At 36.2% G+C, this 16,162-nt stretch overlaps 1 protein-coding gene across 1 annotated transcript in view; it reads left to right on the top strand.

Annotated features, from left to right (window-relative positions):
- The window catches only part of LOC149805973 (fas-binding factor 1 homolog), a 128,817-nt gene that overhangs the window by 86,198 nt on the left and 26,457 nt on the right, over nt 1-16,162 (top strand). Inside the window, exons 22-25 of the mRNA XM_089950770.1 lie at nt 2,294-2,433; nt 7,900-8,018; nt 13,347-13,469; nt 14,392-14,754. Coding sequence (XP_089806896.1) covers nt 2,294-2,433; nt 7,900-8,018; nt 13,347-13,469; nt 14,392-14,754 — 745 coding nt within the window. The remainder of the gene's footprint in view (nt 1-2,293; nt 2,434-7,899; nt 8,019-13,346; nt 13,470-14,391; nt 14,755-16,162) is intronic.

Below are 16,162 nucleotides of genomic sequence, written 5' to 3'. Positions count from 1 at the left end.
ACATGGAGTTATTACTGAAAGACTTCTTTTGATGTTTAGTTGGTCCTAAATGAAAATGATGCCAATCAGACCTCCAGTATGGCCACCATGGCAGCCATCTTTAAAATCTTGAAATTGTGGCTCCTCTTGATTGGATGGTCATATCTGCACGGGTTTTTTATGAAAAGACTTCTTACAATGTATAGTTGGTCCTAAATGAAAATATTGCTCCTTTGGCATCCAGTTTGGCAAGAGCAGTGACTATCATCAAAATCTTATAACTATTTCTGAATAAATGGTCATATTATCATGAATGGTTTTCACTGAAATTCTTATGATGTCTGGTTTGTTGTAATGAAAATATTGACAATCTCAATTCTAATATGATTCTAACTGCAAAGGCCAGCTGGAAAATCTTATTGCTACTTCTCCTAGTTGACTGGTCATATTAACATTATGCTATTGCCAGTTGAGGGGCCCCGAGTGGCCGAGTGGTCTACAGCGCTCTCCGTTATGGATCACTGCCATCTCACCTCTGTCAGCAAGGGTTTGAGTTTTGGATTCGGCCAATGTGGGTATGTGAGAAAGCTTGCCAGTAGCTTCTCGTGGGTGGGTGGTTTTTTCCTGGGTTTTCCTGGATTCTTCCTCCACCATTAATACTAGGCGCCATGTATAGCCTATCGCATGCTGAAAAATGGCGTTAAACCCCACAACAACAACAATTGCCAGTTGACTTCTTAAAATGTCTAGTTGGTCCTAAATGGAAATAATGTGCATCTGATATCGCATATGGCCACCATGGAAGCCATGTTGAAAAATCTCATTATTTTTGCTCCTCCAAATTGTAATCATATCAACATGGGGTTTTCACCAAAAGGCTTATAATGTCTTGTTTATTAAAATAATGCAGATCTAATAGTCCATAGAAAGCATGTTCTGACTACTCTTCTAAAATGGAAAGTCATTTTGACATACATTTTTCATTATGGCTGCTCCTCTCATATGAAAAGCTATATTAACATATGGTTGTACCAATAGATTTCTCATAATATCAAGTTGATACTAAATGAAAATGGTGCCAATTGTGGATCCAGTGTGCCTTCCATGAAAAAAAATCTTGTTGTTGCTACAACCCCTGTTTGAATGGTCATAGTGACATGGGGTTTTCACCAAAAGACTTCTAATGGTGTCCACTTTGTCCTAAGTGAATATGGTGCTAATTTGACTCTGTGTATGCACTACAGCAGCTAATTTGAAAATATTGTTATTGCTGAAGAATGTCAGAGATGGTTCCATCAGTCAGTAGTTGAAAGGAAGGAATATTTTTATCATGACTTCCTGGAAATTCTTTTCACCTTGTAGAGTGTCAATCACTTTGAGGGACTTATTTACTTTTACCATGTATGCTTGGAATGAGTTATAATGAAGCATTCTCACTGAACAAAATAGAAACTGTTGTATGACACTTTCCCCCAATATTTAATAGAATTTTCAAATTTTGCACCCTTTTGTTTAGAAGATTGTATATTTTTATAGAATTTGTATTTGTGATCTCAGTCTGAGACCACTAAATCACTAAAAAAATTCACTACTGAATTAAGCCACTATACAGAGATATTATTTGCTTGAAATAGTGAATAAAAAATATATTTCATCGAGTGAGTTAAAAACTCATAAAATGCTTCAGTTTTTCACCCACAGGATGAAATATATTAATTATTCACTTAGAGTAAGTAAATTTTCTTTTTGTTTCATGCTCAAATATATCGGCTAGCAATGTGTATTAAAGATTGAAGTAACAGAAATCTTATTTTATCCTACGCGATGTGAGTGATTTACCATTTATATTCTTTTGTGTTTTGCGTATATTTGAAAATATCAATAATAACATAATTCTCCTTCCCAGTTTAAAGTAAAACAGCACATAAAATAAAAATGAAAAAAATGTATAAGCACATTGTCGGATTTGAACTTGGTTCATCTACATATGAGGCAGCCATACTACCACTAGGCATCACAAGTATCTAAAACTAGCTCAGGTTTCTTGGTCATAATGTCATTGATTGATGTCTTTTGATGGGCAGTGAAAAATATTCCTGGTATTGCACTCCAGTGAATAATGAAGATTAATTATTCTGCAGAATCCAGTAATTTGTGGCTAGCTTAAAATGAAGTATAATATTTATCATGAAAGTATTGCTATGTTTATGACACAGTCTTGCCAACTTCAATGAAAACAGGTAATTTGTCCTTTCTTTACACATGAAGGACGTTGCTAAAGGAAAGTATCTTTGTATCTCTGCATGTTGTTTAGGTCTCTGATGGCAGCTGTTGACCTGATTCAGTCCAATGCCAAGGACCTTGGCAGTTTACAGAGGAAAATGGACGCTTGGCACAACCAAGGACTGGATGAACGGGAGATTATGATTAGATCCAAGGATGAACAGCTGAACAGTGAGTTTGAACTGTTTAATCACCACTTTATGTTTGGTCACACTCTTCATTATGGTAGGGGGATTTTCAAATGCATAATTTAGGGAATATCATCTATAGCCCATGATCTTACTACGCCCATCATCTATAGCATAAGAGCTTTGTACACCCATCAACCATAGCCCACGAACTTAGAATGCCCATAATATGTAGCCCAAGAACTTACTACACACATCATCTATAGCCCAAGATCTTACTACGCCCATCATCTATAGCATAAGAGCTTTGTACACCCATCAACTATTGCCCAAGAACATAGAATGCCCATAATATGTAGCCCAAGATCTTACTACACCCATCATCTATAACCCAAGAGCTTAGTACACCCATCATCTATAGCATAAGAGCTTTGTACACCCATCAACTATAGCCCAAGAACTTAGAATGCCCATAATATGTAGCCCAAGATCTTACTACACCCATCATCTCTGTAACCCAAGAACCTAGTACACCCATCATATAAAACCCAAGAGCTTAGTACACCCTTAATATATAGTCCAAGAACTTACTACACTCATCATCTATATCCCATGAACTGAGTACACCCATCATCTGTAGCCCAAGAGCTTACTACACTCATCATCTATATCCCATGAACTTAGTACACCCATAATATGTAGTCCAAGAACTTACTACACTCATCATCTATATCCCATGAACTGAGTACACCCATCATCTGTAGCCCAAGAACTTAGTACACCCATAATATATAGCCCAAGAACTTACTACACTCATAATCTATATCCCATGAACTGAGTACACCCATCATCTATATCCCATAAACTGAGTACACCCATCATCTGTAGCCCAAGAGCTTAGTACATCCACCGTCTCTAAGCCAAGAACTTAGTTCTTAAGCAAGCCAACAAAAAAATGAGGTCAGGTAAGTGCCCAGATCAGGAAGGAGATGAGACAAACTCAAGAAACATGGATAAACAAAGTATTTAAAAAATAGAACAAAGACTGCATGCAAATGACAGCAAAATAGCCATCCAGACTATCAAAACACTTGCAAGAAAGCACACATGCATACGCTTGATTTTGTAAGAAAGCAGCAACCAAGAGTAAGTGATCCACGGCAAGGCAGGAATCCATCCAACACAATTAGACGTGTACTACAAAGATGGACTGGAATATTGTGCATTGTTCTACACTTGTGTATCTAGAGGTGACCCAAGTGTAACCACTGTACTCTGTGTTGATTGATACTGTCTTCCCAGTCTAAAAGAAGTGGTTGAGGCAATAAAGCCAGGTAAAGCAGCTGACACGGACATTATTCTGCAGAACTTATCAGGGTTGGAGGTAATGCCATGGGTGACTTGTTAAGTGAAATATGCAATAAAATCTGGAAGACGGAATTGGCCAAATCCATTGACATAATCACTTATCATAATTATGCCAAAGAAGGGTACAAACTACTGCTCAATCTATTGCTGAAGAGAGGGCATGTTTCAGATTGGGAAGAAGCAATTAGGAAAATTCAACCCACACTTGATTTTTATGAAAAAATATGAACAACTGTTTTGACCAAGTGTGGCATGAGGCACTTTGGGCTATGGTGAAGTATAACATAGGGAACAATGTCATAAATGTCATCCAAGAACTTTACAGAAACTTAGAAAATGCAGTCCATATAAATAGTACAGTTGGGGAGTGGTTCTCAGCAACAGAGGTCATACATCTGTCTGTTTAACACCTTTTGGGAGAACTTCATGACAGAAGCCCTAGAACACCATGAAGGAACTGTCATTGTTGGAGGAAACATCATCACAAACCTCAATTTTACAGATGACATTGATGGACTTGCAGGATTATAAACTGAGAAAGCAGAGTCGAGAACCAGCAAAGCTTCCTCAAGATTCATGATGAACAAACAACGGTCATGATATATTAGTCAGCCATCTACACCATGAAACTGGAGGTTGTTCATTCCTTTAAATACATGGATCTACCTATGAACGTAGTTCAACAGTTCAAGTAAAATCCGGAATTTCCTTCTTCAGCCTGAAAAACGAGTGGAAAGACAAAATCATCACTAACAAGATCAAAGTTAGACTATAAAAGGCACTGACTCTGTTTCATTATTGCTGTGGATTTTAAACAAAGAAGAATAAGAAATCTTGAAATTTGGTGTTGTTGATACATCTTTGGCATCTGTCCAATCAGCCACTGGCAACTAGGATGAAATCTAAACATTCATGAAGAAGAGAACGCTTGCAGACATGGCCATTTAACTAAATCATCAGGAATGGACAATACCATCCTACAAGGCACTGTATGTGGCAAAAGGAAAAGAGGATGTCAACGCAAGAACTGGTTTGGAAAAATAAATGGACTAACCTGACACTTAAGGAAGCATCATGAAGGACTACATTCTTTGGAGAACTGTTGATAGTATGACATTGGAAATGGTATCCCAGCAATTTCAATTATCAAGTGATAGATGATGATGATAGACTGGAGTATTTATTCTTGGTACTTTTAATATTTAGCTCACCTGGCCATGAGACTTAAGTGAACTTATGGTACAACTTTTTGTCCTGCATCATACATCAGCCATCCAGTGCCCATCAACAATTTCTGTTTTCAACTTCTTAAAACTACCAGACCAGTTTCAACCCTAATTGGCACAGAGCATCATTGCTTCAAGTCTTTCAAGTTTATACAAATGATGATGATCTGTCATAAAATTTGGCTACCATTACTAAAAGTAGGAAAACCTTGAAATGACTTTTCTGAAATGACAGAACAGATTTTAATAAATTTGACTTTGAAAATGAAAATGCTGAACTGAGTTTGATTAGATGTTACAAAAAGCATCCTGGCATGATGGTCCTGCACATTTTTGATCTACTATCAAATATGGTCACTGTTACTAAAAACAGAAAAACCTTTTGTTTGTTTATGAAAACCACTGAACAGAATTTGACCAAATGTGACAGAATAACATTCTGGCCTGAGGACTTTTTGCATTTATACAGATATCAATCTGCAGTTAGATGTAGTTGGTGTTACTAAAAAGCTTCAATAACTTATTCGAAATAACCATTAAACAGAATAAGAGAGCCCTGCTTGGCTGAGTGGTCTAAAGCTCTAGACTTTACTAATCACTGCCATCTCACCTCTATCTGCATGGATTCAAGTCTCTGGCTTGGCCAATGAGGATATGTGAGAAGGCTGCCAGAAGCATCCCATGGGTTGGTGGCTCTTACTGGGGTTTTCCTGGGTTCTTCCTCCACCAATTACGTTGGCAGCCATGTACAGCCTATCACTGAGAAGTTTGTGTTAAACCCAAAACATGAACAGCAAAAACAGAATATTACCAAGTTTGACAGATTGTGTCCTAGCTTGAACACCTTTCATATTATATGGCAGCCATTATTAAAAGTACAAGAACATTTACACAACTTTTAATTATATAAAAATGATGAACAGAATTTAACTCACTTCAGCACAAAGCATCCTGTCATGGAGTCCTGACAAATTGGACAAATGATGTTGTGCAATCAAATATGTATAAAGGATACATCAGCTTTAGAAACCTTTAAACCTTTATTTTCATGGAATCAACAACGCTTGAGAAATTTTGATAGAAAGTATTCTACTGATCCAGATTTCTTGACCAACTTCACTTGCAATTTGTCTGTTAGGCAGATGCAGTGAGGTAGTGATCTCAGGCCCTTTTGACTTTTTGTTTCATTTGGAATCTCCAGCTTTTCCAAGTTGGGAGTCCAGGACTCCAAGTTTAAAATTCCTAGTGATATCTGAATTAGTTAGCTTGAAATACTCATCAGTATTGATTTGGTTTGCACATGGTCATAAATGAAGGAGACAGAGAGAAAAAAAATATATATAAAAAATGAGAGAGAAGCAAAGAATGTGAGTCCTCATATCCAAATAGGATGAAAGAAGACAGAAATAGGATAATGTACTCTGGCATCAATGGCAGTACCAAGGACAGTGTTCCCACTGGCACAGCTCTATACATTTGTTTCTTTGGAACTGTGATGGAGTGTCAGCTTTGTATGACAGCTCCCCCTTGTATGTCATGGAGGGATCTGTACAGCTATGCTCCAAAAGGGTTGTATCTCAGTAAAGAACCAGTACTTAAGCAGTCATTTTTAAATGAAAAGTACCTGAAATTCTTAGAATGTGTAGACCTTGTCCTTAGTGTCATAGGTGTCGAGTTGATGGAATCGGGAATGTCAACCAGATTGTACTCAGTTATGTATTGGAGTGTCAGTTTTAATTTTTTCTATTCAGTGACTCAAGAGATTCACATCTTTGCTGTTCTGGCATGGTTTTGATGAAACTCATGGTTCAAGGGGTTGGTTGTATATTGATTTATTTTGCCCCAGGGTTTCATGATTATCTGCATTGCTTCAGTGGTCTAAGTGGTTAGAGCATTTGCTTGGGATGTGGGAGGTCATGGGATTGAACCTGGGCCAAGTCATACAAAAGGCTTCTAAAAATGGAACTAACAGCTGCCTTGCTTGACACTTAGCATTTAGAAGTTAGTTTTAGGACTGGTAAGCCTGGTGTCAGGATAATGTGACTGGGTGGGACATGATGCCACATATCTGCAGCATGATGCCTCAGTGCTTGACATCACTATAAACTGCCACACAGCAGGTAGTGTAGATATATGACTCAAATTGTTAAAGCTACATTGAAAATCCAACAAATACACAAACACCTGGTTATCTCCCTTTCTTTTATTCATTCCAGATAAGTATTGTCACACGAGTATCAGTGTGTATTTTGATAATATGAGATTACATCACATGACCTCACCTGGAGTGTATAAAAAACATGTAATTTTATACCCCTGCCTATGTCAGTAAAGGTATAGGAGTCAACATGTCTGTCCATACATTCTTCTTTCCATCCAGTCCATTTATCTTTTTATGCTACACAGTTACATTTTTTTGGAAGCTTAAATCTTCTTTCTGTTTATTTTGTTGCGATTCTGTCACTCGACATTTTTAGAACTTATCTTTTATTGGTTACCATATAACCAGCATTATGCTACATATCATTAAACTCTACACACACACACACACAGACACACACACACACACCTACCTGTTTGGAAAAATCTTGTGAACATCTTTGTGACAAACCTTCATGCTCCTACAATTTTTGTAGGAGTTATTGCCCATTGTTTCTTACGGCTGGATGAGATATATATGGCAGAATTTGTGAATGCAACTACTCTCAAAACTTAGTACATATTATGGTCATTATCAGAAGATATGCATGTTGACCAGTCATTGTACTCACTATGCAGTTAGACCAATCATTGTACTCACACTATGTCCTAGGTCATTATTGTTCTCTTTAGAAATGGGACTGACATTATTTCCTTTAAGGTCCATTACTTTGACACAGTAAACACTCAGTAGAAATTTACTCCATTCTTTCCAGTGTTGTCAGAGAGGTTGAACAAGCAGCAGGAGGAAAATGATAAAGAGAGACAGAAGTTGCAAGACCTGATTGCCCGCCTAGAAACCCAGCTTCGGGAGCAGAACCGAATGCTAGAGGAGGTAAATTAGTCTTGTAAATTGTATACACCGTGCATAATGTGTCAAAACATATGGGATAAAAGGGTTGTGTCTGAGCGTATGTCGACTTTGGTGTTTTTACAGTTGCAAAATAGAACTGCATCACTTACTTCTGATGATAAAGTTACATTTAACATCCTTAAATTTGTTGTACAAAATTTATATTCATACACATTTGTTATTCCCCACCCATCAAAGTAAAAATGAGATGGGGATATTGGAACGGTTCTTTCTATCAGTCATTCCACAAGTCCATCTGTCTATCCATCTGTTATACATTTTTTCCAAAGCATGACTCCAAAATGACTGCAGATATCTGCATGAAACTTGATGCACATATTAGAGTAGTGTTTCAATTTTCTTTTTGAAATTTGGTACACATATGAGACTAGTGGTCTGAGTGTTCCTTGGTACACATATTAGACTAGTGGTCTGAGTGTTCCTTGGTACACATATTAGACTAGTGGTCTGAGTGTTCCTTGGTACACATATTAGACTAGTGGTCCAGATGTTCCTTGGTACACATATTAGACTAGTGGTCCAGATGTTCCTTGGTACACATATTAGACTAGTGGTCTGAGTGTTCCTTGGTACACATATTAGACTAGTGGTCCAGATGTTCCTTGGTACACATATTAGACTAGTGGTCTGAGTGTTCCTTGGTACACATATTAGACTAGTGGTCCAGATGTTCCTTGGTACACATATTAGACTAGTGGTCTGAGTGTTCCTTGGTACACATATTAGACTAGTGGTCCAGATGTTCCTTGGTACACATATTAGACCAGTGGTCTGAGTGTTCCTTGGTACACATATTAGACTAGTGGTCTGAGTGTTCCTTGGTACACATATTAGACTAGTGGTCTGAGTGTTCTTTGGTACACATTTAGACTAGTGGTCTGAGTGTTCCTTGGTACACATATTAGACTAGTGGTCTGAGTGTTCCTTGGTACACATATTAGACTAGTGGTCTGAGTGTTCCTTGGTACACATATTAGACTAGTGGTCTGAGTGTTCTTTGGTACACATTTAGACTAGTGGTCTGAGTGTTCCTTGGTACACATATTAGACTAGTGGTCTGAGTGTTCCTTGGTACACATATTAGACTAGTGGTCTGAGTGTTCCTTGGTACACATATTAGACTAGTGGTCCAGATGTTCCTTGGTACACATATTAGACTAGTGGTCCAGATGTTCCTTGGTACACATATTAGACTAGTGGTCTGAGTGTTCCTTGGTACACATATTAGACTAGTGGTCCAGATGTTCCTTGGTACACATATTAGACTAGTGGTCTGAGTGTTCCTTGGTACACATATTAGACTAGTGGTCCAGATGTTCCTTGGTACACATATTAGACTAGTGGTCTGAGTGTTCCTTGGTACACATATTAGACTAGTGGTCCAGATGTTCCTTGGTACACATATTAGACCAGTGGTCTGAGTGTTCCTTGGTACACAAATTAGACTAGTGGTCTGAGCGTTCCTTGGTACACATATTAGACTAGTGGTCTGAGTGTTCTTTGGTGTACATATTAGACTAGTGGTCTGAGTGTTCCTTGGTACACATATGAGACTAGTGGTCTGAGTGTTCCTTGGTACACATATTAGACTAGTGGTCCAGATGTTCCTTGGTACACATATTAGACCAGTGGTCTGAGTGTTCCTTGGTACACATATTAGACTAGTGGTCTGAGTGTTCCTTGGTACACATATTAGACTAGTGGTCTGAGTGTTCCTTGGTACACATATTAGACTAGTGGTCTGAGTGTTCCTTGTTACACATATTAGACTAGTGGTCTGAGTGTTCCTTGGTACACATTTAGACTAGTGGTCTGAGTGTTCCTTGGTACACATATTAGACTAGTGGTCCAAGTGTTCCTTGGTACACATATTAGACTAGTGGTCTGAGTGTTCCTTGGTACTCATATTAGACTATTGGTCAAGATGTTCCTTGGTACACATATTAGACTAGTGGTCTGAGTGTTCCTTGGTACTCATATTAGACTATTGGTCAAGATGTTCCTTGTGCTATTTCCAATTCTTGAGCTTCAATATTTTTTATGATTTTATTTGTTTTTCTGTCCACCATTATCCAAACTTTTTTATGGAGCAAAATTCCAAAACCCTTTAAGCGATGTAAAAAAATTTGTACTCATACTAGACTAGTGGTTTAGATGTACCTGTTTTATTTCCTGAGAAATTTCCAAATTTGTTTAGACATCTCTATGAAAGATTAATTACATATTAGATTAGTCATCTAGATATGCCTTTTACTGTAACAATTTTTCAGTTTTAATCTTTCTTTTTACATTGTGTACCATCAGTCTGTCGATCCATTCATTATTCACACTCTTGTTTTTGGAGTAAAACTCCCAATTATTCAGTTTATCTCTATGAGGTGTGTGTGTATATATCTATATATATATATATATATATATATATATATATATATATATATATATATGTATATCAGACCCAAATTGAACAACTACACACAAATGATGCCTATCACAATAAAGCATTGAGTTACACCCAAATTCAACACTAATGATGCCTATCACAATAAAGCATTGAGTCAGACCCAAATTACACACTAATGATGCCTATCACAATAAAGCATGGAGTCTGACCCAAATTACACACTAATGATGCCTATCACAATAAAGCATGGAGTCTGACCCAGATTACACACTAATGATGCCTATCACAATAAAGCATTAAGTCTGATCCAGATTATACACTAATGATGCCTATCACAATAAAGCATTGTCTGACCCAGATTACACACTAATGATGCCTATCACAATAAAGCATTGAGTCTGACCCAGATTATACACTAATGATGCCTATCACAATAAAGCATTGAATCAGACCCAGATTACACACTAATGATGCCTATCACAATAAAGCATTAAGTCTGACCCAGATTACACACTAATGATGCTTATTACAATAAAGCATTGAATCAGACCCAAATTACACACTAATGATGTCTATCACAATAAAGCATTTAGTCTGACCCAGATTATACACTAATGATGCCTATCACAATAAAGCATTGAGTCACATCCATATTAAACACTAATGATGCCTATCACAATAAAGCATTGAGTCACATCCAGATTAAACACTAATGATGCCTATCACAATAAAGCATTGAGTCAAACCCAAATTACACACTAATGATGTCTATCACAATAAAGCATTGAGTCAAACCCAAATTAAACACTAATGATGCCTATCACAATAAAACACTGAGACAGACCATAATTGCACACTAATAATGCCATTCACAATGAAGCACTGAGTCAGACCCAAAGTAAACAAGTACACACTAATGATGCCTATCATTTATAATAATACATACTTCCTGTATATGAAATTTTCAGCAAATCCTTCTGTCTCTTCTGACATTTTGGCAGGGTGGAGATATAGGTAATTTCATCTTTGTATGTATATGTTTTAATGGCATAGCTGTGCCAAACATGAAAATCTGGGTAGCTCTTCATCACAAAGATGTTTTGAAGCCACAGTTAGAATCAGCTTCCTGACACTTACTGATTCTATTGCCTCATATTCTGCTGGACAATCAACATCTTCTATTGGCAAATATATCAGAAGGCAATAGTAGATGCTGTTGAATGCTATGATGTTTCAAGATCCTCACTGACATATTCACTTTTGTAGCCATGTACATGCACACTGTACTATGCACAGCTGTTTGTTTTAGCATTGTATTGATATCACTGAATCTTAGTACAGTTAGATTTGCCTTAATTAGTCACCTCTGAGTAGTTAAACAGTTTGTTGCTTTCAAGAGGTACATATATACATTATCTTTTTGTGTAAAGAATCTTGGAAAAGGGGCTAACACAGGTGATTGCTTACCAACTATATTTGCATATAAGCTGAATCCAATTGCAAACAACATATACACTGATATACCATGATACAGTGCATCCTAGTTTTTGCTTTTTGTTCTTCTGATTACTCCTAACAAACCTAGATCTGCTGGACATTATGCAATGGCAGACCTAATTCTATACAGTTTTCAGTTGGACAGCTTATAAGTAAGTATATACAGAGGTTATCATCAAGATTTGACTGTAGTCAAATAAATTTGATTTTTGTGAACTTGAGTATGGCAGAGACCTATATCCCACTCTTACTACCCCTATAGGTCTTGATACATACACTATGGAATCATTCACTACCCACTACAGAATCATTCAGTACCCCTAAATGTCTTTATACATACACTGTGGAATCTATGGGTCTTTATACATTCACTACAGAATCATTCACTACCTATATGGGTCTTGATACACTGAGGAATCATTCACTACCCCTATGGGTCTTTATACATTCACTACAGAATCATTCACTAACCATATGGGTCTTTATACATACACTAAGGATTATTCACTACCCCTATGAGTTTTTATGCATATCACTATGGAATCATTCACTACCCCTATAGGTCTTTATATATACTCTGTGGAATCATCCACTACCCATATGGGTCTTGATATATACACCATGGTATCATTTACTACCCCTATAGGTCTTTATATGTACACTGTGGAATCATTCACTACCCCTATAGATCTTTATACATACACTACAGAATCATTCACTCCCCATATAGATCTTTATACATACACTACAGAATCATTGAATGCACCACTAAAAATGTTTAGGTAATTTACTTTGTGTTGGTGGACTACCTAGGACTGTCATAGTATTTATTTGATGAGAATAAAACCACCTGTTGGATAAGTTTTTTAAGTGACCTATTTTAGCTGGAAACTTTGACATGATATGAATTTATGAAATATAATATTTAAAACACTCATTCATCCTCCAAATGTTTGCAGTATATCACATGCTCAGAAATAAATAAACTTTGAAAAAGAACAACTCTGAAATCAGTATGAAATATTTCAGCTTGAACATTATTCTGTATATATTTAATTTATCCTTATTTTCTTACATATGTAAACACAGGTAAAATTTAAAGACATATATAAAATGTGCTATATGTATTATGATTTTCCTCATTAGTGACAATCCTTGTTAGATGTCATCTGCATTTTGCCCACAAGATGATCATCACTGTTATGAAAACTAATTAAGCAAATATTAGTTAAAGCGGTTATTAAAGTTTGAATCCCTTGAAATGAATCAGACAAGAATAGATTTCCACCAAGATAACAGGTAAATGATGCTTCTACATGCTTGGTTGTACCATGTTTTTTGTAACTATAAAGTTTAGCTAAATATTTCTCTTTTCACTTCATATTTGCCAGGAACGATGGAAAGTTAAGAAAGATGAGTCTCGGATAGAGAGCATGCAGAAATCATTAGAGGAGGAGAGACGCATGATATCTGAGCAACAAGTGAAAGAGAGGGCCTCCTTGGAGAGAAATAGGGTAATATTAATACTTGAAAATTCACATGATTCATTTGTGAACATAGATTGTACTTATGGGAGCAAAGTGGTTTGTTAACTAAACATTTTAGCAGAATTTGACATTTTATTACAGATAGTTTTGGGAAAATCTGGTCCTGATTAAACTTATCTTAAAGCCCCAAAACTATATACTATCAGTATATTTGCTTACTGTGAATTCACTGACTGTTGTGTCTCAATTTTCATTGCTTTGCACACAAAAAAGCCCTGAAAAAGGTCATTTTATTCACTCATAAATACATGGATTGCTGGAAGGATGGTTGAGTCATATTATTTCCCATTGTTTGCCTGGTCATTTAAACCATTTGTATCAACTACAAAATAGATGAAAATGTTAACTCCAGAAAAATACCATTTCACAGTACTGAGAATCCTAATCAGTCTTATTAATAATTAATGGTCACTGTTCTGGCCAGTTGCCTTAAGTTCCACTGACAATTGTTCATTCATATACTATTGAGATGAGTTGTAAGAATTGTCAAAAGAAAAATAAGGAGCAATCATTAATACCTCCCTTTATTAGGAAAATGGGAGAATAAAACATTGAATCAGATTGTTGGAGAGAAGTACTCCTAGACCTTAAATCAAGCAACTGATGGATTGAGGTCTGAGGAAATAAATACAAAATATGTCAGATTAACGCATGTCCAATTGAGCATGTTGTGAATCAAAGGAAATGCACTGGATATATTTAAGAAATGTTTGCTTTATTTTCACTTACAATTAGGTGTTGGGAAATTAATGTAAAGTCTGTATCTTTTTCTGACATTTTCATTTTCTTTGTGTATTTTTTATTGCTTAGAATGTTACCTTATATGCCAGCGAAGTTAAACTCATTTTAGTAGATATAGAATCAGACTGTTACTGTGTTTTTTCATCAGGATGCCCTTCTTGAGGAGCAGAGATCCATTCTTAGCCAGTTGCACAAGGAACGTCAGGCATTGGCAGAGGAGCGAATGCAGTTTGAGCTGAGTCAGAAGATGACAAAGGAGGAAACCCAGCAGTACACATCAAAGCTTGTCCAGATCCGTGCTGAATATGAGATTCTAATGAAAGCCATTGCAGAGGATAAACAACGGTTTGAGGAGAAAAGGGCAGAGTTTAAAAAGGATGAGCAACAAATCAGAGAGCAGTGGGCAGAGCTTCAGAAGGAGAGAAGCCTGTTGAAAGATAAAGAGGAGGAACTGATGAACCGAGCTCAGATGTTGAAGGAGAGGTCAGCAGAACTTGATGACTTTTACAGGGTAGGTGCTTTTATATTTTACTCACTTTGCATATGAGTTTGAGGCACACAATCATAAACTTCAGGCATTAGAGATTGAATCCAAAGACAAAAGACATACTTGAGTGCTACAGTGAAGCCCTTTAGGATTTTTCATAATGATATAAATAGTGTTGTGTGGTTTTGCACAAAAGAGTTCAAACAATTGAATTGACTAAAGTATGTACATCTTTGACTGCTCCTTTTTGAAGAATTAATGTTTAATTGTAATGGGAAGTTACACAACTTCAGCACCACAAAGGTGTTTAGTTACATATTTAGTCTGGTTCATGGTAAGAAGCATAAAGCGCTATTTGCTTGACTTGTAGGTTTTAGGAACAGATAGCCAGAGTTAATGTGTTTATTTTGTTTGTTTAGAAAAACCCTCCTAAGTGTTCTTGGCTGCAAAGGATTAAATAAGGTTGATCGTGTTTATCTCTGTTTCATGATGTGATCATTCAAAGCATAATTCTTTAGAACAGCCATTACTTTGACATCAGAAACCCTCCTAAGCAGTTATGGTTACAAAGAATTAAATAAACTTAAGTGATACTTATCTCTGTTCTTGCAATGCAGTTATTTCTAGCAGTGTTGAAATTTATTTTTTTTCTTCACAATTCATGATCACTAGTTGCAATCTGCTGGTGTCTGCTCATGATAGTGCATATATATAATAAAAACAATTATCTATCCATGATGATCTTGGTCATAAATGACAGGTGATTCACTCGTAGGAGAGACTGCTCAAGTCAAGTTATACTGTATTAGAAATGTCATGAAAAGTTAATTGTCAGTGTAAAAATTAATTGTTATGACATGATGGTTTTAACCTAAGTAACAGAAAGAAGCTAAACTAGGAAGTTTAGTAAAATTAACAAATAATTTATTTCTCTAAGTTACAAAAAAAATATTTAAGAGGAACTTACAGTATTGTGAATTAAGTTCCAAATAACCTTAAATGTTGTATCACAAGTCCAAAAGTATAGAATGTACAGAATGAATTCCAGTAATCTTAAATTTGCTGATATACCAAGTCTTGATGCATCACAGTGATATAATCCAGAATGTCTTTGAATGCATTCACAATAATCCCAGAGTAGTCTTTTAATCCAAAAAACAATGACAACTTGTAATTCCAATGAATAATATAAGTAAATGATTCCTCTCAAATTCTATCTGAACACAAGAGTAAATAATTCCACAGACTGAGCTTACAACAGGAATTAATAATTGTTTGCCTCATCCTATGTATACTAATTTCATTTGACCTAAGACACCATAAAATGCCCAGGATTTGGATCATCTTAAATGGAAAATTCCTTCAAATTATAAACAAGTTCACTTCTAGAACACTCTAAGTTTGTAAATAAGATTGAAGTAAACATCTTTTT

The sequence above is a fragment of the Sinohyriopsis cumingii genome, chromosome 2, assembly GCF_028554795.1.
Source record: "Sinohyriopsis cumingii isolate HCF-2022 chromosome 2, ASM2855479v2, whole genome shotgun sequence".
Lineage (NCBI taxonomy): Eukaryota > Metazoa > Mollusca > Bivalvia > Unionida > Unionidae > Sinohyriopsis > Sinohyriopsis cumingii.
Note: the sequence above shows the minus strand (reverse complement) of the source record. Positions and strands in the feature narration are given on the sequence as shown.